The sequence below is a fragment of the Netta rufina genome, assembly GCF_964035555.1.
Source record: "Netta rufina genome assembly, chromosome: 4".
Lineage (NCBI taxonomy): Eukaryota > Metazoa > Chordata > Aves > Anseriformes > Anatidae > Netta > Netta rufina.
This window is the reverse complement of record NC_140127.1, coordinates 47762779-47787817: the sequence shown is the minus strand read 5'-3', so window position 1 is coordinate 47787817 and position 25039 is coordinate 47762779. Positions and strand designations below refer to the sequence as shown.

The following is a 25039-nucleotide window of genomic DNA, read 5'->3' as shown; positions in this document are numbered from 1 at the left end:
CCAAGTCACAGGAACCTGAAAGTGTGTCAAATATAACTGCCAGAGAAAGACACGGTGAAGGCAATTGCTTTTCCTCAGAAAAGAAGCATGAACTTCCACAGTGGACACTGAAATACCTTGAGCCACTTGCACTGAGGTAAAATTTGTGGAGTACATAGTATAAAACAACTGTGCAATGAGAACTCAGTTCTGCACGTTCAGTTTTGTTAATTGTAAATAACGGAAATTTTGTAACAGGTTGTGAGGACACAACACATGGAGCAGAAAGACCATCAGGGAACAAACCACCTGATGCTTTCTTTGCTCATAGAGTTGTTCTTTAAGGAAGAACTAATCTTTGAGAAGGACTATCTCGAAGCATTCCTTTCTGACCACAGCCAGAATGAAGATGTTCCTAGTGCCTGTTCCTAGGAACTAGGTTTCTGAGGAACTAAAAGGGCAGCTTCAACCTGTGGCTTGAAGTTGAGTCTTAGAGTTGGGCTGTCTTTGAGTTTTTGTGTGAAGAGTCCTAAGTGTCTCCTAGAGGTGCTCTTTTCTGGGGTCTGGCAATCTGGCAGTGGCTTGGGACAAACTGAGCATAGGAAGCCCTGTGTATTACTTGCCTTAAACTCTGCAGAGCTGGTAAAGTAATTTGGGATTGGTGCAAGAATGTGAGAGTTCCTCTTGTACCCTGCTGAGGGCAACCATAGTGTAGAAGACTTGCTGTTTGGGTACAGGACCCAAGTAATGTGAAACACCCCAAATGTATATCGTTTACTTAAGTAAGCAATGAGAATTTGATTTCAGGAGCATCTGTGTAATCATCCTTATCTCAACCATATGTAATCTGAACATTCAATGCAAAGCAGTCATCCTGAAATGAGCTGAGACTTCCCCACAGAGTAAGTCACTTTTCTTCCTTTGTGTGTGTGTACACAGATTGATCACCCCTCTGATTTCAAAGGTGTTTCTCCTTTTACTTACAATGTGAAGCAAGGGTAAAATAACAGACTGAAATATCCTGCATTGAACCCCACAGAAAAGGTACATCTGTGAAATGAATACCAGGTGTCAAACAGAAAAGGCTTCTACTCTTTCTGAAGTACTGCCTGCCTCTTCTTTGACAGTATCTCAGGCATTATATCTCCACTCCTGTCATGTGTTCTGGTGTGTGGCTCCCGGTGACCCCTTTGTAACCCATACACCCTGGTTTGAAATTTGGCTCAGCATGAGGGCAGCCAAATTCTTTTAAAATTGTGAGCAACTCTGTGTGCTGTAAGCGTCACTGATGTGTGGGTTTTTGGCTCGACCCCCAAGGAAACAGTTTGTGGAAAAGCCTGAGAAGCCCCCCCCCACCCTGGACTAATTGATGCATCTCTCAGTGAAATGCACAGCATCTGTGTGGGCTGAAAAAAACGGGACAAGAATAAAATGCAGTCTCCTCCCCCATTTTTTTTTTTTTTAATCAAGTTTACTCGAGTACTGTGTGCAGTTCTGGGCACCACGGTACAAAAAGGACATTAAACTGTTGGAGAGTGTCCAGAGGAGGGCGACAAAGATGGTGAAGGGCCGAGAGGGGAAAAGGTATGAGGAGCAGCTGAGGTCACACTTATAGTCTTGGGGCATCAACCACCTCTCTGGGAAGTCTATTCTAGTGTTTGACAACGTTAAGTGGTAAATAAATTTGTCCTAATGTCCAGTCTGAACCTCCTCTGGTGCAGCTTTGTGCCATTCCTGTGCATCCTGTTATCAGTTAGCAGGGAGAAGAGCACCTCCCTCTCTGCTTCACCTTCTCAGGAAGTTGTGGAGAGCAATGAGGTCATGAAAACAAGTGGCTTAAGAAGCCAGTTTCTCTGGTGTCTATGTAGCGATTAAGATCTCCCTTATCAAACTAGTTTTACTCTAGAAGTTCTAGTTTGGATTTGCTTTTCTTGAAAATGGGCAACTGGAAATGGAGAAAAATGTTCATAAGTCTCTTAGGACAATCCCAAAATGACCTACTTCAAGCAGTGAAACCAGAGCATGGGGTACTATGAAGACAAGGCAGCTTTCCTTCCTTAACCTTCAGTGTGATGCTGTTGGACTATGTGCCTTCCCACAGATACAAAAACCCATGGAGCATCCCCACTTGCCCCTGTATCACACCATCTGCTGGTCACAGAGAAGTTGTGACGTTAGGTAATGCTAACTATACATGGAAGCCTGTACTTGTCAAGTGAGAAACAGCAATTATATCAAAGGATGCGTTCTTGCAGATATATGGTATCAAAACTGCTTAAAGACAGATGGACCAGAAGGCTAGAACATGCACCTGTACTAAAATAACATGGGTGAGGTTTTTGTTTTGTTTTGTTTTTTAAGTCTTCAGTGGCTGGCTGCTGAAGTCCTCTCATCTACTCAGAAAACATTTCTAGCTAAAGGAGAGGAGAGCAGATGCCTCCTGTTCAGCAGATGCAGAATCTCTTAGATACCATTCCTCATAAAGCAAAGCCCAAGGTGTTACATGTTCCTGAGAAAAGTGTTGGAGCTGCTATCCGGACATATACACACGTACCAGGAAGACTCTGGATCACAGAATATTCACTCCTTCCTTTCCCCCAATTTCCCTGCTTATTCCTCCGCAATGGTAAAAACAGGACATATTTTTAAAAATAAAAATTGTAAATCTTTTTCAATTTTTAATTTTCAAGGGAGTGAAGCTTTGGGATGTAAGTGTTCCTTCATTTTGCAAAAGGCAAAGTAATGAAAAAAAAAAAAAAAGACCCTTCCATATGAAGCAAACCAAAGAAAGATTTGTTATGTTAAAGATTTTATTGCTACGTGCTCCCCAATACAACAAACAGGATCAGTAGTGTACACTTTAATGAAAGTGAAATTAGCTTGGTAGAAAAGAAAGCAAAAAGGTACAAGGATTATCTACACCCACATTGTATATATGTAGAAGATAAAGACAGAGAAAGAATTTGACATTTGGGAAATTTCCAAGGAATAAAACACACCCTATTTGTCTGTTTGAGGCTCAGGGATTGTCTGCACAATCTGTTTAATACTAATTTCTTTGACCTTCAAAAGCCTTGCAGAAAGGTAGCAGCAATTCTTTAGAGGTGTTGGGTCAATACTGTAGTGGATTAGATTATGCACATCACAATACAAGATGCGTCTTGCATGGCGACCCTATACTCCCCTGAACAGGATTCATCTACTTAAAAGTTTCATTTACCTTAGAAGTCTTCTGACAACAGTTTTCATCCTTACTTAATCGTAGTGATTCTGCATAATCACTACAGAAGTTTATTTCCAGAATTTAGCCTTTGGAGTCCTACTATTTTATAGGATGTTAGAGGTTCACAATCACTGTCCTTATAAATGGGTCAATCATGAGGACCTTTTATGGGGAGCCAAAAATTGCACATGAATCTTTCATAGCCTATTTAGAAATTAAAGATGCCTGTAACAAAAAAAAAATAATAAAATGTCATAAGACTTTTTTTTTTTTTTAAAGAATAAGATCAACAATTTCTCTACAGTAGTTTAGTTAGCTTAAATTTCTGTTCTATCCGTATGACATAGCATGTACAGGTATCTAGTTACATCTCTCTATTTTATCTTGGCAAAAAGAATAGTCAACTGCCCTTAGTGTAAATATTTAGTACATAAAATACTATCAAGAATTCAACTTTTAATAAATATCTTTAGTTCTCAATCCTATATACAAGTACTTTACAGCAACACACAGGAGAGAGTGTGATTGGGTGGACTGTGAACAAGATGGTTATTGACATAAATTACTAGTACATTATTGCAGTCAGATGCATTGTGGTTGTGGAGATTTTGAGGTGAACCATGCTGAAAAATAAATATCTCTCTCACCTTTAAATCAATGCTTCCAGTAGGCAAAAAAAAAAATCTATTTTAAGTCTTGCCACAGCTATTTCTTATTAGTGCCTATTCTACCACTGTGATGCTTTTTCAGCTTCATAAAAAACAACCGGATCATCTGGAAAACACAACTCATTTTTGACTTGTGAATATTACAGTACTTACAGTATATACATGGTTTCCTACACTGGTCTGACCTCGTAGGCAAAAGGAGACCAAAGGGACAGCACTGCTACTCCTAAACTGAAGCAGTGCCTGCTCAGCATGGGCCATGGGTGTCAGTGTTCATTTCACAGGCACATACAATTGTTTTCCCAACCTGTGACTAGAATTACACTAAAATTTCTAAATCTACTTTTAATGGGCAGGTGGCAATAAGTAGACTCGTACCTTGAGGATCACACTTTTTTTCCCCCTATTTCCAAAGAAAGCATCACATTGTTGACATTAATAAAAACCAAACTCTTTCCTAGTTTCAGTAGATGTAATTCATATGAAAATGGAACTCCTCCTTTTATGACAATGCTGCTTAAAAAATCAACTTATGGAATGTAAATAAGGCAGTACTCAATGGCAGGCACCTAGCAATTGTCCAGAATGTAACATAGGTAAACAGTTGTCTGACAGCACAAAACTCTTAAAAATAATACTGATTTTCTGCAATATACAGTATTTACACAACAGCTGCAAATTTGCTCATACAATATCCATTTATATAGATAAATTAGCAAAACAAGTCTTATGGATTCGGTTGTTCCATTGCAAAAGTATTTTGTATAGTGTAAACGTTTGGTACCTCTTGTAGTGGGGCGTTTTCTATATGTGTTTAAAAACAAAAATAATGAGGTGAGTGCTGACATCAGGGCCGCTTTCCCTGTACTAGAACTTGACCAATGCCCTCAGCAACTTTTGCTCACTGTTAGGAATATTCTTTGGTGCTTTCCTCCAACGCATTCACGCTACCCAGATGACGCAGGATGGGAGGAGGATGGGAGCGACTAGAAAGTGAACCAGCACTTCTTGTTCTTTGTATTTACAAGGAAATGAGTTGATGATCTGCAGCGTCCTGCTCGTGGAAAGCAGCATGCACCATAGTGTCCAGAAGTAAAGAACTGAAACACAAAGCCAAACAAAGCCTCTTTCTGCTACTATCCTCCACGTGGCATTCACGTTCATCTTTCCACAGTGGAGGACCTCGAAGGCCATCTCTTGTCAACCTGCTTCTCACCCTTCCGTGAGGTTCTCAATGAAGAAGGAGCACCCACCATGGTGTTATTAAGTGGCACCACAGGAACTGCTGCTGCCAAAGCAAGGGCGTTACGAGGGCCAAGACTGCTGCTGTTGGCAGGTGGCTGATGTAGCAAAGCAAACAGCCTAGAAGTCTTGCTTGCCTCAGGAACTCTCCATCGCGGAAACTCAGCACCTTTAGGCTTAGTGTTTGATGGGGAGATGCGTGTATCTGTGTCCTCTTCTGCAAAGCGAAGCCTGCCAAGAGAACTTCGCCCAGGCAGGAGCTCTGCATAGCGGGGCACTGACGGCGTTGGCATCACCAAAGCCCTAGGCAGGTCACTGTGATCGAACAGCGCTTCCTCTTCAGTCTCAGCAGCCTCGGTAAGGAATGGAGGTGGGAGGGTGCTGCTGCGCTTGCTGCAGGACTCACAGCAGAGCTTGTTGTAGCCAGGGATGGAACAGTACCGTGCAAGCACTTCCATCTGACAGAAGATAGATTTGTCTCCCATACAGGGTTCATCTGCAAAACAAATCCAATGCTGATTACAAACCCAGCACCGAAGAGTGCCTGGACGGAATTTAGATGGGCATTGATAAAGTTCTGCCCATGTTTCCAAAATGATGGGCTAGTCTGAGATGCTTCATCCATCAAAGAACTCACCAACCCCATCCCCTAAAACTAACCCAACCCCTTCAAAGAGGCCTAGCTGGGAACAACAACAACAACAAAAAATCATTGTTCACTCCGAAAATGCTGGATTCTGTGCACACCAGTCATGAGGAGAGGAAAGTCATGCTCTATTTCTGGAGGGCCACAGACAGCAATTTCCAATGATAACCTAATAACTCCCAAATACTCTACACTAGTTGTCATTCTACCCAGCCCAACTCACCTTCCCTTCTAGCCTAAGGACATTGCATATCAACAACATTAAAAACAATTAAATTTTCCCTTAAATAAATCCCAAGCAGTAACTCCTGGAGATGCCTTTTATATGATCTATTAAAATAAAATGTTAGATACATTTCTTAGTTTTTCAGTTCCTAAACATAACTAGAGAACCAATGGAAAGCTCTTAACAGAAGTTCAGATGCCTTCAAGTTGTGCGTGGCATTCCTTTCAGCCAGAGGAAAAGATTTTAAAGAAGTCAAAGATGTACTGGAGGGTCTCAAAAATGTCAATGTTTCTTTGAGCGTTTGCTGGATATTTGTATTTGACACATAGAAATGCAGTGGTCATTGCAAGAATATGAAAAAGGAAAAATAAGGCTTTTATATTTAGCTAAGAGCACATCTGTATCCGGTCTTTTAAATGTACAAATTTTATGTTCTTAACCTGTTGTACCAGTACCTAAATCTGGTGCTGAGGCTCTAGCAGCAGTTCAGAAGCAGACCAGGAACATAGGAATGTGTAATACGTCACAGGACAGAAAACCAGCACTGAGGACAAGTGAGTTGCTCAGTGCATCCAGTAACTATTCAAATACTTTTGGAAGAGACCAGCAAAACAAAACATTCCCATTAACAGAATTTTCCTAAGATATCACAGTTTACTTGAAATAGTATTGATGGATTTTACTTAAAATAGAAGCATGCAAAATTATAATGTAAAAGGCCAAAAGCTAACCCCAACGATTGAGAGTATCTGTTCCATGTCTAGTCCTCAATTCATAGTTAGCAATTATGGAGTCAACATTTTAACGAGCAACAGATGCCATGTTTTGCCACTTATTAAGCTCTGAAATTAAATTAGCTTTCTGTCCTGTGATATTTTCTCACTGGTGTACAGATGCTGTCTCACCACATGTCAACAGTACGTTAGGCAACCGAGTTTTCCTATTTTAAAATATTAACTGTAGCCCAACCCCTCAATCAGTGTAAATCAGCTTAATTCCACTGAATTCAGTAAAATTACACACATCAGTGGGCTCGCGGGATGTTGTTTATAAATAGCAAATTATATGACTTCAGCACATAATATAATTTTTTTCCTTGCTCCTAGTCCTGATGTGCTTCCTTGGACGGGTGTTTATTGGTTCTTGACAAACCTAGCATTAAATCTGCAGCTTTGCCTGGGAACGTATGTAGTCCATGGAGGCACTATAAGACTATTTTCAGCAGGAATTAGCATGGGAAATTCAAGGGCTGTATTCATAATTCATCTAAACTAGAAAAACTAATATTGAAACACAAATCTTTGCATCATATGTAAAGTAATAATTACGCCTTCATGGAAATGAAAGCACCTTATCTGGAAAATTATGGCAGTCACCTTATTAACGCACTGTGATTTATATCAATATATAAGTGAAAGCAAACATTGTGACCTAAAATGACAAACAAATCAAAAATTATTTTTGCCATTCCATAAATGCATCTTATTTAGTCCTGTTCTCTCATGGCTATTTTTTCTGGTATTGGTTTGCAATGCTTTAGATTTTGTGACTCACATGGTAGTGCAAAGATTTGGTTTTATACTTATCTACTTTCCGTAAATATAATCTTGGAGCTAGATACTCACATAATCCATTTTTTTTAATTTTATTATTTTTTAGGTTAATTCTGCACAACCTAGTCAACCATTTCCTATTCAGTACTGAAGTGCTTGTATCCTTCTGCTGATGTTCACGGTAAAAATTCTCCTTTTCACAATTTGTTACTTGCTTCACGGTAGCTAAGAGTAGAAGACACAAGAAAGTGTATCGGCTCCCTAGGGAATTTTTAGAAGATGAAACTACTAGAATAGAATTTAAATTAACTCAAATTTTTCACATTAGATTCTAGATTTGACATATCTCTTAAAAAAGGCATCACCTTGACTGTACATCCAATGGGATGTTTGCTGACAGCATCCCATTGAGAAATCTTGCTTTGAGCTGGAAGTTGGTATTTAGGCTCTAAAATTTAAAACAGGAGGTGGGTACTTCTGCATGCATACCATATCACATCTGGCAAAGTAGGGCTTCCTCAAACAGAGTTCTTACATGAAGCTCATCAGTTCGTGTCAGTACCACAAGACCAGTTTTTTAATTTGGGACAGATAAAAAGGAAATTTGATGATAACATTTGCACAGCCACAGAAACATGACTGCTGCTCAGATTACTGCTATGGACCTGAAGAGTAAAATCTTGCCTCCGTTTTCCTTCTAGTCATAGAGAGTTAAGAAGAGTAAGTGAAATATCTATGGGAGGTGTCCTCATTTTTCTACACTACAAAACTCAGCTCCACTGAGGAAGAGCTGGTGACTCTTCTGTATGCAGACATGAAATGAAAAAGAAAAGCTTTAACATAACATAAAAGGAATCACTCCAGCTATGAAAAATGTCCATCCCAGCTCCATTAAGATGAAATTCTCAGCAACTGTGCATTTATACGGTAAATCACTGGTCAAAAACACGTAATATAGACTAATGTTTTGCTAAGTCTAAAGCCCTGAAAATCAAAATAATAACCCAGGCTATACAGACTTAAAAATAAAGGTCTACCACACATTACATAAAGGGTTTATCTACATAAATGTTACAGAACACTATTTATATATTAGCTGCATTCCCCCAAAACATAGAGTGTGGTAGAAACCACATCAGAAGAGTGTGGCAAAAAAGATAGACTACTTGGTCTGAAAGAATACTGGCAGCTACTTAGTGCAGAGGTTGAAAATCCCAGTGCTTGGTAAAAGTTATGGCCCTAATCCCTGAGCAAAGTAGAGAGGTTTGTGCTCAAAGAGGAGAGTCTGGCTGAGGAATAAAATGCACAGGGCCCCTGTGGTTTTTTCAAAAGGATGAAGGACTTGGCTGGATGCAGCTGTACATGCCCTTGTAGTTAGCAGCATTTTCATAAAGCCCACATTGTGCTGTAGGTTTGCTACAGCAAGGCCAGGTAGATCATTGCATTTCCCTGGCCATTACTTCTTTTTTTAACAGCTATTGCAATGTGTGCTATGTCCTCTCTCTTGAGGAAATGAACCTAGGGCTTCAGAACCCTGTAAAGCACCCCCAGTGCCTACATGTGACCACAGAAATCCTTCATTCACCAGGGCATGTGAGATGGGGTCCATATTAAGTATCCAAAAAAATAAAAGTAAGTATTAACCAAGGTGATTCAACTGCAATTTGTAGAGGGTCTGTACAAGACCATCTATTGCTTACATTCCATATTAGTGAATCCTAGGTGTTGCAGGTCAGTGGCACTGAGTATTGCTGTGGGAAAACATAATACTCACATGGAGAAAAAAGACTGAATGATACTTAATTTTGAATGGCTGGAATTTAACAGTCTATTACAGAAAATCCCAGGTGATACTTAAAGAACAAATTCTTTAAGCTAATGCTTAAAGCACAAGATCAAATTTACCTGAATAGTTTTTGAAGATGTAACCCTTATTTCTTTTAGTTTTGGAAATGTTTCTATCACCAGTGAATAATCAGTCCTTAATAAAATTTGTTTCTAAAGTCACAGATAATGATTTGCTCCCACCTAGTGGACCCACCATTTCTTAACAGTTCATCGGTCTGAGAATTATTTTCTCCTGAGTTCCTTCACTAGCAATAGCAGCAGAGAAAAAGAGCAAAGTAGAAACTTTTACCAGACTTGTGGCAAGCAGTTAAATTCAATCTGTGGGAGAGCATACTGCATGTTCTAAGAACTCTTACTCTAAAGAGTTACTAAATTACTAAATACTAATTACTAAAGATTTTTTTTCTACCAGCCAGTGGTCAAAGTATTAGGACTATCATGAGAGATTGAAAAAAACAAATAAATTGTATTATATTTTCATTTCCTTTCAATTGGCAGGGTTGTAAAACTCTTCCTGTGATCTGAAGGTCAAGCAGGGTCTTCTTTGGATTGACCTTCACCTTTGGCCCAATTTTTGCAAATGCAACTTAGGCTAACATATCTAAATGCCCTTATTTCAGCATGTTTACAAGAGAGAACAACCCTGGTGTGTGAGAAACACCAAACCCCCTGGAGTTAAGGTATCAATAATAGTCTGGACAACAGGGTGCCTCTAGCTGGAAAACAGCAGGGCAATCTCGAGTGAATGATGCATTATCTAGAATGCAAGAAGTGAATGGTGTTGTGTGGTTGTCACCTGACAGTGTAGGGTCTTTAAAATATGCCACAGTACAAACTTGGTGTGTACACTACGTCATTATAAGCATGGGCTCTGCCTTGTCTTCGAAACCTGTACATAGAAAGTTCACCAAGTAAAACTAAAGCTTTAGGTAGGATTAAATACAGGTCTAGTATTTTTCATTGGAATTTAATGAGTATGAAAAGTCTTAACCATCTCTATCCCAGAAAACTGCTATGCCCTGACATGCTGCCCTGAGACAGGGACTGTTACCCTCATCTGATGCAGTCATATTAAGTTGTTTGCTTACCATTACAGGGAGCGAGTTTACAAGTCCTCACTGATTCTGGCTTTTCTCCATCACAATGGTCACCAGCACGGCATAGGATCTGCCGGGTCTCAGTGCCCTCCCCACAAGTCACAGAACACTATGAGACAGACACAAGACAATTCAGGATATTTCACAGCAACGTGCAATAGTTAATGTGTATAAAATAGCCCAAGGCTGTCTTTCACATTAGGCTATACATTCCAGTAGCTTGTTTTGAAAGCAGGCTTTAGCGAAGGGTGGCATAATGGAAAAATAAGCAAAGAAAGAGGATGGTATTTTCTGCAGTTCTTCCTTTCTGTAATGTTAAATTTATTATTAGAGCATATTATGAATTTTTCTACTTCGTCTTCTTATAGCCAATTCCTGATCTTGACAGTATAACAGAAAGAGAACACAAAGGGCATGGAATTCTAACTCGGTACCTGCTGAGTTAGCTGTAAAGTTCGGCTGTTTGTTCCAAAGACATCACAACAATACTGACAATTGCAGAAACTTTTAGATTCTACCACAGTCCAAGTTGGTCAAACAAACAAACAAACAAAAAAAACTATCTATAAAGCTGTCCTCAGAGTTAGGGAAATACAAAGTTGGAAAGTTGGAGAAAAACAAAATTTCAATATTTGTTTATCAGGATTGTGTATCTAATATTGTGGATGTTTTCCATGTTGGTTTCTAGGATGGCATTATCTGCTGCCAAATTTCATGTCTTGGAGAACTCTGACAAAGTGCAGTCAGGAGCTTTCACCCCAGGCCCAGCTCTGACATTGGAGGCACGAGGTGTTAGCAGAGGTATGGTATTTGCTCGTGACTGCTGCTCACCTACCTCAGACCAGGGTCCAGCCTTCCACTGTGCGGGGCACGGTACACGGTTGCACGGCCTGCGACTCTCAGGGCGATCTCCACTGCAGTACTTGAAGTGGACAGAGCGATTTGCGCCATCATGGAGGGGTTGAATGCAACGCACAGTACGGATCTGGTAGCCTGAATTCCCACAGGTTTTTGTGCAGTATTCCCACTCATCTGCTGACCACCTGGGGTGTAAAAAGAACAAGATGCCATCAGAACTTTTACCCATTATCCAAACTGCTGCCAGCTCAGGCAGCCCTTAGAATGCAATTTTTTTTGGTGGTGAAACCACTCAGGTCAGTAACCAGTCTTACAAAGACAGGAAAAACATCCAGAACACAGGAGCTCCAATCTAGATAGCTATCGGATAGCATCCCAAATCTAACATGGGTTGATTTCCACACCTACCACAGAAGGCAATCGTTTGTATCTTATCTCTAAGACACACTTACAGAGGCTGTGTGCATTCCTGAAGATTGCACATTCTACGAATGGGCTTTGGCTTTTTACTGGCTTCACAGAAGCTGCGATGAACCATTTTGTTATCACTTTTCCTGCGGCACCCGTATTTGGTATACTGGAACCCTGGAACATATTTCAGAAAAGTCAGGAAAAACAGGTTCTTGTTAGATTTTTTTGACTTAAATATAAGTTTTATGTTCTATTAAATGGTTTTACATGACATATATTAACAAGGTATTTAAACATGCTCACAGTTTGTTCAGTTTTCAAGCACTACATTGTTGCAGAGTGCTCTGTGGATGTTGTTTAAAACATGGCACTAGGGTAGGTTTTCAAGGCCAAAAGGGACTGTTAAGACCCTTTAGTCTAACCTCTGCATTGCACATACAGATTTTGGCAAAGAGACAGTAGAAATTACCTCCTTATTGTCAAGTGGCAGGTCACTGACTAACAAGGGAATAAACCCATGTCCCAAATCTTATTTTAGTGTTCTTGCTGCTGGATGACATCACCCACTCATTTGCTGTACAAAAGTCTTAAAGTGACTTAGAAATTTACATTCCCCATTATTTGTATAGGAGTAGTGTGCATTCCATAAGTAAAGTGAACACTCAGTAGCATAAATGGCTGGGTTTGTACATCCAAAGAGGCTTTGGGTGCTGCATTTAAACACCTAAAAAGGACTTTTCTTTCTAGGCTGAAGCATTACACTTTTGAATAATCAGACACTTAAGATATTTTAAGATTGGCCACCCCAAATAACAAATAACAAGCTGTTTTTAAAAAGGAAGCCCAAGATTTTTAAAGCATTCACTTCCCCCACCTTCTACTCTTCTACTTTTGGTAATTTGTCATTTATTACTAGAATGTGCTACATCATCTGTTTACCTCCACCACAGGGTTTGGAGCACTGCGACCAACTCTTTAATGCCCACTCAAAAGTATCTATTTCCTCCTGTAGGACGTTGTTGCTGTTGATAGTTGGCACTGAATCCTCGTGAATGATGTATTTATAAGTCAGGCTAGATCTTGTGTCATTCTCCCGAGGAATGATCTATTAATAATCAAATGCAAACAGTGGTAGAAAACCAGAGCCATTATTTATTCTGTAGTGTAAAGAAACTATGGCCTTTTAAGGACACGTGGAAACTGCTGGTTAGCTAATTGGAAAAAAAAAAAAAAAAAAAAGTCTTCTTTTATCTTCACAGTTAGAGCTAACAATAGTAAAATCAACAGAGAGCTGTTTAAAATGAGATGCCTTTCTAAACTAGCTTTCTAGGCTGGCCAAGTAGGACACCATCATCTGGGATGAAACGATGCAGTGGCCCAGTCATCTACTTGGCAGGAGACCAGGGTTGGTCTCAAATACTGTTTGACGTGCAGTGACTTTTTTTGTCCACAGAAAGTGTCCCATTGAAGTCAGAGACCACAATATTTGGCTTGTGACTGATACTTTACCACTGCATGAACAGGCAGCAGTTTACAAGGGAGGGTAACAGCTAGTGAGGAAAGGATTTCAGCCTGCCAGCTGACTCCTCAGCATATGTCTTTCTGACAGGCGTTAACACAGCAAAGTTTGTCTCAGCACAATCTCTGTGCTGACTGTGCACTTTTACAAAAGACAAAACCACCATGTTCCCACTGCTTGACATACAACCTACCAGCACAACCACTGCATCATGCAAAGGCCCATCAGTGTGAAGAGTTTCTATGTCATCTTCTATGTTGTATTCCCACTCCACACCCAGGTCGATGAAAGATCGGGATCTGGCTTCCTCCCCTTTCCCATTCAGAATATAGTGTCCTGTAGCCTGGTTCTTAATTGCTGAAAGGATTGAAAAGAGTGGCAGTCGTGCCTTCCATCATAGCGTCTGCAATCGTAGTGGCTTATGTGAAACTTGATCGGAGATATTACAGAAAGCTTTTTACAAAAAACATACAAACAAACACTAGGAAATGCTATAGATGCATTCTCAGAAAAAGGCCCTCCAAGACCATCTCATTTAGCCTCCAAATTCCACTCTGATGATAGACACATTTGCATGTTTGATTCGATTTTAGACCTCCTTATCCATATGAGTTAGATACAGATACAGAGCTAGAGATGGACTGAAAAACTTCTTCCTGTGTAATAATACGCACATTTTCCATATTGGTTTAGTTCCCAGGAAGCACGGGTAGTAGCAAGAAACTCAGGTCAAATCTTCAGAGTTTCCCTTCCTCCACATTTGCATAAGACCAAACCAGCATCACTGGGAATACACACCTCAGGAGACTCTAAGTGCATTCCTTATATTCCTCGGGTTATAAAAATGACAGCTTTTTTCTGTATTTCACTGTCTTTTGCAGATGTATTTAAGTACCAGATGCTAAAATCAGTAAGCAAAGAGCTGAGGCATTTGAACCCCTGGGAAACTTACTGGTTTTGGGTTCCTGCAATACACCTTGGAAGTCATGTAGTGTGCAGGTTATTATTGCACTCTGATGACAAGCCATTACATCAGAAATCTGAGAGGTGGGCTCTCATTTTTTCTTTTGCAGATCACCATAGAACATGATAAAATATATGCAGAAATCTCACATGTTCCTATGATTAATCAAAATGCAGGAGTTCTGCAGTACCTAGTTGGAAGTGTGATGAAACTACTTACTGCCAAATCAAAGCTATCCCCTGAAAGGTATGAGAAGGCTGTGCTTGGTCCACACAAATATCTTGGACCTCAAAAGCCAGGAGTTTTTCTCTGACATTAGCACAGCCAAAACTATTGTCTCTTCTTTTTATTTTTTATTCTTTTTTCTTCTTCTTCTTTTTTTTTTTTTTAGTAACTGACTTAACTTTGCCTAAAGAGTTTAAAATTCGGACAGTGCCTTCGCACAAAAAGAGCTGGCTAAAAGAATGTTAGAAGCAATGAATGATCTCACCCCTCTAGTGTAAGCTAAAACTCCCTTAAGCATTAGGAAGTGGTAAGTAGCAAGACACAAGCTGATTAACAACAATATGGTATTTCTTACATAAGAAAAATCTCAAATGAAAGGGACTGCAATTATATGACAAGTTCTCCAGTCTTTCTTTCCATTAAAAATGCTGTTGCTTACAATCTGCAGCAAATAAGAATAATTAAAGATAGTGAATTTCATCATTCACAAAACAGAATGCATCTTTTTTTTTTTTTTTTTTTTTTTTTTTTACTCTGGCAGCGCCTGTTTAAATTTGAGCGATGACAGTCTTTTATTAGTAAGCATGCAAATTGGATCAGTTTAATATTTTGAAGAATTCAGATGAGAATTAAATTTGATTGCTAAGCTTATGCTGTTGAACTCAGTCCTTAACATGCAATTCTGAATGCACATATTTACCCTAAATACTTTAATTTGGTTATCTCATTTCTCAGGTTCTTTTGCATGACTGCCCCATGCTTCTCATCATGCCTCAAAGCCAAACCTGAGGAGAGAAACACTTACCAAGAAAGTGAGGAGAAGCCTCGTCTTCTTGGATAAACACATGTCGAGCACCAGGAGGGATATCAAACATCTTAAGGTACCCTTTGGCATGTGTAGTAGTCAATGGAGAAAGCAGAGGAGGAAATAAAAAGTAATAGCCATGGTTAGGAGTGCTCTACATCATCCAGCTTCTACTTGCAGAAGAGGGCATCCATCAACTGAGAAGCAGTGCCACAGAGAAACTGATCAAATAGTTTTGTAACATGTTTGGCAAGACTTCCTTGTGCTTTTCCTCTTTCAGGGAGAAAAGAGAAACCAGTTACAAATCTATTTGTCGCTGGATTAGCTACTCTCCTATAGGCCATAATGATTAACAATTCAGGCAAAAATATGTTTCCTATGTTTCTGAGCATACAAAGGAGAAAAACAAGATTATTTTTTTTCCAGATCACCCATCAGCCAGACTGTTAGATTTGAATTTATTTACTGTACTGTTACATGTTTATGTCTTAAGTGTGCCTATTTACTTCTGAGACATCAACGACTCTGAAGAAAGTTGGATGTAGTACAGAGTGTATTATTGCTACACTTAAGGAAGGCCTTGTCTATGTGGAAGTTCATTGCTGACAACTGTGAAATGTAAAATGAATCAAATCAAGTATTACTGCTGAGGTGAAAGGGCTGAACTCAACTCTCTATAGCTAAGAGTATGAAACAGTTCCCAAAGACAAGAATTCCTATTTTCAATTTTAATTATTTATCAGTCCAAACCACAAGTAATTAGTGTGATGTTAAACACGTACTACGGTAATTTAGGAAGACTAAAATCTGTCTTCAGAACCCGTCAACAGGCACTTCTACTTAAAGTTTTAAAGAAGAGCTACACAGGTACCAAAATGAATGTATAATTAATTGGATGTAAGGATGTGAAACTCTGAGTTCATAGCATTTTCATATTCCTCTATTTTCCCTATAACACCTGCATATTTAATTATGATAAATCTTCTTGGATCCATTTTTAAAGAGCTGAATAAGTTTTTCCTCTGATTTGTACTCCACAATCCAATTTCCTGCTACCAAAGCAGTGTAGATGTGACAAGACTTGTAGTATTTGTGCATTGCAAACAGAAGATTTAGCATTTAAGTAACTGTTTCATCTGAGGGATTCTAAGACTAACCAATAAATGTGTAGTTTGCCATGCGTCTGACATAGGACTGCTGCTTGGCTTGCTAACCAAAGAAAAGAAAATGAAGAACTATGAGTGTGTAAAATCATGGTCTTGGCTGATGAGTGAATGCAAAAGCAGCATTTGCTGACTTTTTTACTGACCATTTTTTGAGCATATGAAACAAAACTTTTGCCTGATTTTGTGTTATCTATCAACATCTAGATGAAGATGAGAACTATAGCAAGAACTCTCGAGTTGCCATGGATGTCGCTCTTTCTGCAAGCACATGAAACTTACCCAGAGTATTTTTAGACTCCTTTGTTTCAGAAAGGGAAATATTGCGAGCTCCTTTGGGCAATGTAAATGCTCCTCTTGTCTTCCCTTAAATAGAACGTCTGTAATTAGTGTTATGGGAGCCAAGCCCTGTTATTTCATTGACTACATTGTCAGCCAGATGGTCTTAACAAATATAAAATAGCACTTACGTTCTGTGTTCAAAGGCATTTAAAGCAGTATTAGACACATCTAGCAAATTTTAATAGTCAATGAAAATTAGACCAGTGAAAATTCAGATAGGTGATTTTAAGTTGGATACTTGCAGATTTCATTTTCCAGAAACTTGAATTCTTTTTGGCATCTCTTGCTTAAATGTTTTCCTGTTGGAAGAGGTCAATTAGTCCTTTTAATGACTAGATTGCCAAAGTTACCATAAAACAATAAACATTTCACAAACACTTTCATCACTTTCATTAACATTTGGAAGTGGCTGATCAACAGCAGTCTTTCCTGAACCATATCCTAGCACTGTCTGTCACTTTGAATTGTAGTGCTTTCCAGGCACTGAGAACATTGTGAAAACATCCAGTCACACACTATCACCCCATAAGACAATGCAGTATTACTCAGGGCCCCCAGGCAAAAATGCTGAGACAGAGCATGATGAGGTCAATAGAACATTTTGCCCTCTGCTGGCCTGTCATTTGCCCTGTTATCTCCCAGGCAGTAAGCCAAACCACAGGCGTAGGTACACTGACTGCAAGCTGTGAGCTGCAAACCACTGCTATAGAAAATAGAAACCAGACTCATTGGAGAAAGCTCTTCCTGGACTGGATCCGAAGTTGTGACACGAATATTCCCTCTGCCCCCCAAACTACATTTTCATTTTTCTTAGTGAAAAAGATTAGAAACACACTTATAAGGCTGAGCACTTATTTCTCCTGATTACAGGAGGTGTTTTGTTTTGTTTTCAGAAAAGCATAGTAACTCCCAGCTCAAGAAATACACAGGTCTATACATGAGGCTTAAGTTATAGTCTTAAATTTGAGTAATTCTTACATTATTCTGTGTCTAATGCATCAGTCCCCCTGTCATCCCTTTCAGAAAGGTTCTCTACTGGCTCTGATAATTACAATCAGTAACATTTTTCCAGTTGGTTTGTAATAATTACTAAGTATTTTCTGCAGAATATTTCATATATTTTATTTCCATTCACACAATAACTTGTCTTTGTCCAAGTTTAGTTTGGTTGCTCACTTACTGTCCAAAATTAGTTACCAATGCTGCAGCAAAGCTTTCTTCATGGCAGCAGTTACCAGCCTCTGAACTGTTAAAGAAGATATTCACACTATCTGTCCCTAAGCCTTTCTCCACTCTGTCTTAAAGCACTTAGTTCTATCAAACAGGTATTACTGAAATAGCACCAAGTCATACATACTCATATCCCTGAGTAGCTTCCCTACACTGAAATAAAAGCAATAATAGGAAAGTCCTGAAATGCAAAATATTCTCAGCGAAATATACAAGATAATGCTGCCCTGGCTTAACAAATAAATGACTAAATTTAAATTTCCGAGGAAGTCCAAGGAGATCTTAAATAATTATTGATGAGATGTGCTGCAATGTACTCCAGTCTAGTCTGAGCATTTTAACCAGCACATTCTTAGTTCAGAGCTGACTGAATGCTTTTATATGTTTCACTGGATGTCAGTTATACAACTCAAAAGATGACAGAAATGAGGGTTTCTTCCAAAATATTTTTATATTTGGTTCAGAATTAAGTTGAACTTATTTTTCATTTGTTTATTTAACTAAAAGTCTGTAATTTGTGATGACTAATTTGATATGAGGATCTACATGTTCGTATGCAAACAAGTTCTTAAAACTTGAGTTTAGGTTTGAAAATAAAAACTTGTGAAAAGCTTCAAAGGGAAAAAAAGTATTTCCTCTAGTCATCCTACATACAAAGTATGTTACACTTAGCATCAAGTAAAGTACCTTGATTTCTTCTGAATTGCACTGTTAAGAAGAATAGTTCATTTTTGTTTGGCAGAACTTGGTGTATCCCCACTTAACACAAACATTGTCTGTTTGGGCTTCAGCATTTACAAAGAACTAAACATGTTCTGCCTGGTGAGTGTTTCTGGATACACCAGACTTTCAAACTTTCTTCTAATTAGTCCTTCAAAAGACAGAAACATTCCAGTGTTTTAAAAGTTTAAAAGAACTAAATTTATAGGCAAGAAAATGCTATTCCTACCAAGCTTTTTGGGAGTGCGGGTAAAGGTTCCTTTCACAGTTCGGCAATGAGAGTTATCTCCGCCACAGACACCACACTTATCTTCAGCCTTATTGGAGCCAATTTCCTTGTCACAACCCACCTTCTGCAGAAAGAAGAGCAAAAAGAGACATGGCTTTATTGTAGGCTGTAAGTTTTTGTTATAGAGGGAGCAATCTCAAAATCAATGCATTCAGGAACTCGCCACCCAACACTGATCTATTTTATTTAAACACAAATTACTTGAAAACCTGGTGCCGCATGATGGTTTCCTAGGTGAAGAACAAGAATTGATTGTCATGTTATATCCACTCTACGTCAAGACTAGGAAAGATGGGAAAGATGGAAAAAAATATCTTTTCAGACAGGAAACTTAAGTGTAAATGAGGCAAATGAAACCATTAGTTGAAGAAAAGTGGAGTATTTGCATGGAACAGATTCATGCCACTGCTCTAATTTAATTTAAATTTCAAGTAATAATGAGGAATGTGATGCTGCAAATATTTAATTTCAAAACATCTGCAAAGTCTATCTCTGCACTATTTACAGAGTTCTGATTGCTGCTAGACAGAGTTGTTAGGTAACAGCACAGTTCAAATTCAGTGACAGTCTTGGGAAGGTGCCACTCACCACGCATTCTCCACGAACACAAATGCTGTAGGGATCTTTATAGGAACAGCGAGTCCCATCATGTGCCAGCTGTTTCATATAAGCAACATCTCCTGTTTCTTTGGATTGGCAGTACAGGTGGCATCTCTTATTAGCTGCATAGCAGAGAAACAGAAGTAACTGCATAAGTTAACAGAAACCCAGATGAGCTTCAGAAAAACATCCCACTAAAGGCAGACAGAGAATAAGACAGAAAGGACCTTAAACAGACAGATGTGGGGAAAAACAAACAAACAGCAAGTTGCTTTTCTCTGAACTATGGGCCTATCGCTTTGAGATATTCTCAAAGAAATCAGTTCCCTTCCAAAGAGGCTCCTAGAATTGCATTCTCCAATACTCCGCATGTAGCTTCCACTTTGATCTTATTGGGAACAGGGCTGAATTTAGGAAATGATATCATATGAAAAGAACAGAGGGTATGGGTCTTTTAACTTTCTTTAGCCTTTTTGGAAGATACCAGCTGAATGTCGCTATCTGAATCTGACTCCCTAGACAAGCATATAAAGGGTTTCTCTGGAGATACCTGAGGAAAAAATGTCAGCAACTCAAAGCAGCTCTGAAACACCTTTCAGTGAGCTAAGAAACTTTGTGCTTGAGTTGTCCTCATTACTCAACGTAGTTACTGGGTTCAATTAGAGTTAGGAGTGAAGAATCAGGCTCTGGCTGCTGGACCCATACAAGAGTGGGAAAATACTACGAAAGGACTTCTCCAGTAGTGCCATTAGAACAAAATACTACTTCTGGTGCAAATTACTAGTAGTGGTAGCATTCATGTTTTGCACTCAAACAGACAAACAGCTGCATGGGAGAGAGGGCAGGAAGAGTCTTTCAGGGCCTGAGCACAGCTTTCTACACTTGGCCCCAACAGTCATGGGCATTAAATGCAATGAGCACCCATCAACTATTCCAGCAGCTGCAAGCCTCAGCTTTCACACTGTGTTCTTACTAGGAAGAGGATGAAAGTTAGGGGAAGCTACCTGTGCTAGGGTTGGAGAAAGTACAGAAGTTTCAAAAATTTCTTTCTGGGCCATTCTTTTTTCCCACTTTTTAGTCTCAGCTATGCTCGCTCATACCCCAGCTATTTCCAGTCTCTGCATGGTGACTGGAACGAGACTGCCACAAGCTCTGCAAGATTTGAGGACTGACTTGTAATAAACACAGAAAAACAGAACTTACAGTCGGGGTGTTCGTATGGCAGCCAGTGGTGTTTGCTGTTCTGATACTCAAAGTGGGAGTTGCGTTGCTGACACTGCTGCGCTCTGAAGTCCTCAAAGTGCTTTGGACACTCTTCCGTATTGCAGAGTTGAAACTCAAAATTGACACCAGCACAATCTTCACCTCCATTAATTGGCCTGTGAGGAGAAAACATTCAAGAGATTCTAAAACCCTCTGAACATTACTTCTTTTTTTTTCCTTCTACCTTAAAGTGAAATTCACACTCAATTGTAAGTAACAATTCAAAAAAAAGGGAGTGTGAACTGACAGAAATGGAAACAGAGCAGTTACACTGCACGGATATGCACTTGCAATGTGACCTCCATGTTTGCCCAAACATCCCAAAGGCACGTGCTGAAATGCAGTAGCAATGCATGTGCACATGTATGCTGCCAATTGTTGATTTACAATTAGGGATCATCTAACAGTTTATCCTGCAGCTTGCTGAGCTTGCACACTATGTTCTCTTCACTCTTACACATCAGCTAAATCCTTCACGGGATGTTTTTCCACAGGCTTTCCTCTGGAAATTCTTGAATTCTCCAAAAATGATCCTGGCTCCCTGCAAAAAGCCATGTTTCAAGGGGCTTGAACAGAACGTGAAGTTTGGCAGACTCCATCCCAAAACATAAATGCCATTTCAGCCAACACCTACAATGATTACCAATCAATGTAACTACCACCAAGACAGAAGACCTACATTGGATTGTTGCACTGGCGTGTTCGGAAACGAACTCCAGTTCCACAGGTTCGTGAACAGGATCCGAATTTTGTCCAGGGTCCCCAGTTGCCATCCTGCTTCAACTGGTTAGCATTCTTCCACATGCAGTGACCTTTGTAGCACCACTGAGAGAAATCGGGCAAGGAAAACAGAAACCAAAACAAATGTATAATCACAGTAATGTTAAAAGTCCGCAGAGGTGAGCTCATGGGGCTAGGAAGGGATGCCTCAGAAAACAGATGGCAAACAGAGACTTTCCTGGGGACAAAGTGGGTGAGGGTCTCTGTACTCTGGGCCCTGCAGTGCCTGATCCCCCTCCTCAATAAGCAGCGCTGCCACACCTGAGCCTGTATCCTTTCACCGGCAGATGCACAAAACATGTTATACTCTTTTCACTTGATTTAAATAATTCTTTGCTTCGTTTGAGTTGCTACCATCTTTTTAAAGGAATTTTCATGTTCTCACTATTGTATCACAGGATGAAGTTCTTGATGAGGATTAGTAGTTTTTTTATTTTACTTTTTTTCCTAATACTGGTCAAATAAAACACTCATGCAAATAAGCTGGAACAGAGGGCTAGTCACTGGGCAGGGTATTTTTTTGCTGCTGGCTAGGGCATATCCAGATAGTATAAGTGGCTCTGTTTTACAAGGAATTTGTTAAACAAACATTTGCTTGAGTATAATTGTATAATTAAAAATGAATTAGCAGCAGGACATTCACTAATGGGGATATTAAAAGGCAAAAATAAAAACTAATCCTAAGTCTACACAAACATTTAGCCACAGGATGTCTGGACCACAAACACTAAGAAGAGTTTGGGATTAAATACTCCTATCCTACAGTGACAGCATCATTTGCTGCCAGGGATTCTTAATGGTGCTTTATGGGCACTTTGCAGATGGGAGAAGAATCAGAAAAAAACAAAACAAAACAAACAAACAAAAAAAAAACATAACTAAAAGGCCACAGTAGAGGATGGGAGTGGGCTACACCTGAACTAAGGGCTCAGTGTCCTCAAACTCCAAGATTTAGTCTGTATTACAACCAGATCTGAACAGTTCACAGAACACCACGGTGGGAAAGCACAGCTCCTGCTTTTCCCTTCCTCTGGCTCCACCCAGGGGATGCTGGCCTATTTCCTATTTTCCCTTCAACCCGAATGAATGCAGTTGATTTTGTTACTTTTACTACAAACACAGCAAAAATACAGTACTCACTTTCCCAGGGGCACATTCTGTCCCATCGAGTGGAGGCCCTTTCTTAGTCTTACAGAAGTACGGGTTATCTGGATGGCTGCACCACAACTGCTTGCATGGGTCAAACGTTCGGAACTGAAATGGAGAACATTTATGAGATGAAACTCAAAATTAGGTTACTGATACGTTTTGGATAAGGGTTCAATATCTACTACAGCTATCAGTAAGTAAATTATCTTCAGAAGGGGAATGGTAGTGCTTATTCCCTGCATCCCCTGGTCCTGAACTGGTAAGAAGATGGAAGGAGGAGGCCTCCAAAGTGGGAGGAAGATGATTTTTTTCCCTTCTTCCTCGGGATCACAGGCTTCATGCCACAAGTCTGTGTCTTGTCGACTGTGCTGCTGTCTACCTGACCATTAAACCAAATGGCTCAGATGATTGGGTTTCACCCATAAATCTCTCTCTCCTCCTTGTATATCTGTTTAAACTACTACATTAACTGCTCTTCAACTGTGAGAAAATGCATATTTTGCAGCTATTACATAAGGCCAAACACCAACTTGCTGAATGAATGTTTGTCTTCACAATGACTGCCCTGGACATACCGCTGTGCACATTTTATAGCCAACACCAAAATCAAAGCGGCACTGTTCGTCCATGGAATAATTGATGCCTGGCAGCTCAGGAAGCTTGGGCCAATCGTGTTCAAAAGGGTCATCGAGAAGACAGTCATAGGAGCTGTGGAAAAATGCACAGGAAAAAAATGCAAGAAAATAATAATCACTTTTTTAATCAGTAAGATTGAAGTATTTTTTCTTAGATGTCAATATTGGCAATATTCCTTTACTCTAACCTGTTTTCTGTCCTATTTATATATGGATATTATTCTCTGAAGTGCAGACAGTCCCTTCTGTAAAAATATTGCCTTGCACAACGTGACTGGGCACTGGATAGGAAGATCCAACAGCAAAATCCCCACATTTGCTAGTGGAGCAGCATCTTAGTTCAGTACATATGGAATTTGTGCTTTATTTTCCTGTCACCAGAGGCAGAAAACAAACACTTCCAGTTTTTAGTGCCAAAATCTCTCAGTGTGCTCTGTTTCTCAGCATGCTTCTGCACGAGTCCAAATACAAGGCCTAACACAAAGCCTGCTGGAGTCAAAGGGAGCCTTTCCACTGACTTCATGGGGCTTTGAAGCAGGACAGTAGTCTGAAACAGGCCCTGAAATCTACGGTATACTGCTGTTGCAGTTAGTCACAAGGAAGCCTACTGGAATGCCTTTGAATGCTGAATCCCTGTCTGGAAGCAGAGAGCAGCCCCCATCAGAGGATCCCATTCCCCAGTATCAGAAGCCCCCGTATCAGTGTGTTTATAACAAGGGGCTTCACAGACAGAGGTCCCATTTATGACAGCTGTGTCTGCTCCTGGTGGGCCTCTCTTCTTTGCCATCTAATGGAGGGCCCCTCACTGGCCCCACATCCCAGGGAACTGCATAGACTTCCGTTCCCTTTAGTAAAACAACTAGATGAGTGCTGACAGGTCCTTACTGTATGTATCTTTTGAGTTCTTGGCCGCTGCATCTGGACCAGTGGTAACGATGAAAGGCAGCCTGCACCAAGGGAGCCATAACGCTCCCCATTGCTGTCTCATCCCCACATCTGTTCCCTTGACCATCGTGCTCCATTCCTAGTCTGAAACAAAGAATGGGTATAAGAGCTCCAGTAGTTTCTGCTTTGCAAATGGTAAAACAGCTGTAAAGAAAACAGTTTCTCATGCACACGTAATCATTCAAAATGAAATTGTTCTCTGCGTTCTAAAGATAGCACCCGCATTTCAAACAGATCTTCTTTGATGCCAAACTATAAGGACTCGCTGAACACTCTTCCATTTATACTTCATTTTATTTGTTAATACCAGAAATGAACTACTAGATGGTGATTTCTGCTTCCATTTCAGATAAAGGAAAACAACACTTCTGCTATTAGATATCAGTTCATTCAGACATTGAACTGTTTGTGTTAGTATACTCACTTATCTAAAGCACCTATTTATACTTAGAACTAATGTGGTTATCATGTTGTACATCCAAAGAGCTAATTAGGTTAACACATTAAATTTTGAAGTGTGTATCTGGTGCAGCTTAACATGGAAATGACTTGGTCATCTCAAATTCATCTAAGTTCCTCCTAAGTTCCTCCAGTTTCAACACTGGCAGAAAAAAAAAAAACACAACAGTGAACTGAACAAGTACCTGCACTAATTAAGG

At 39.7% G+C, this 25039-nt stretch overlaps 1 protein-coding gene across 1 annotated transcript in view; it reads right to left on the bottom strand.

The window, feature by feature from the left end:
- Window positions 1-2880: 2880 nt before the first annotated feature.
- Window positions 2881-25039, bottom strand: part of ADAMTS3 (ADAM metallopeptidase with thrombospondin type 1 motif 3) — a 142157-nt gene continuing 119998 nt past the window's right edge. The window contains exons 15-28 of the mRNA XM_084286119.1: window positions 24321-24464; window positions 23376-23508; window positions 22792-22905; window positions 21551-21696; window positions 20812-20987; window positions 19597-19730; window positions 18949-19072; window positions 15265-15345; window positions 13464-13627; window positions 12691-12856; window positions 11793-11925; window positions 11318-11525; window positions 10474-10591; window positions 2881-5608 (exon numbers count right to left, since the gene is read on the bottom strand). Coding sequence (XP_084142245.1) covers window positions 5031-5608; window positions 10474-10591; window positions 11318-11525; window positions 11793-11925; window positions 12691-12856; window positions 13464-13627; window positions 15265-15345; window positions 18949-19072; window positions 19597-19730; window positions 20812-20987; window positions 21551-21696; window positions 22792-22905; window positions 23376-23508; window positions 24321-24464 — 2419 coding nt within the window. The 3' untranslated portion in view covers window positions 2881-5030. The remainder of the gene's footprint in view (window positions 5609-10473; window positions 10592-11317; window positions 11526-11792; window positions 11926-12690; window positions 12857-13463; window positions 13628-15264; window positions 15346-18948; window positions 19073-19596; window positions 19731-20811; window positions 20988-21550; window positions 21697-22791; window positions 22906-23375; window positions 23509-24320; window positions 24465-25039) is intronic.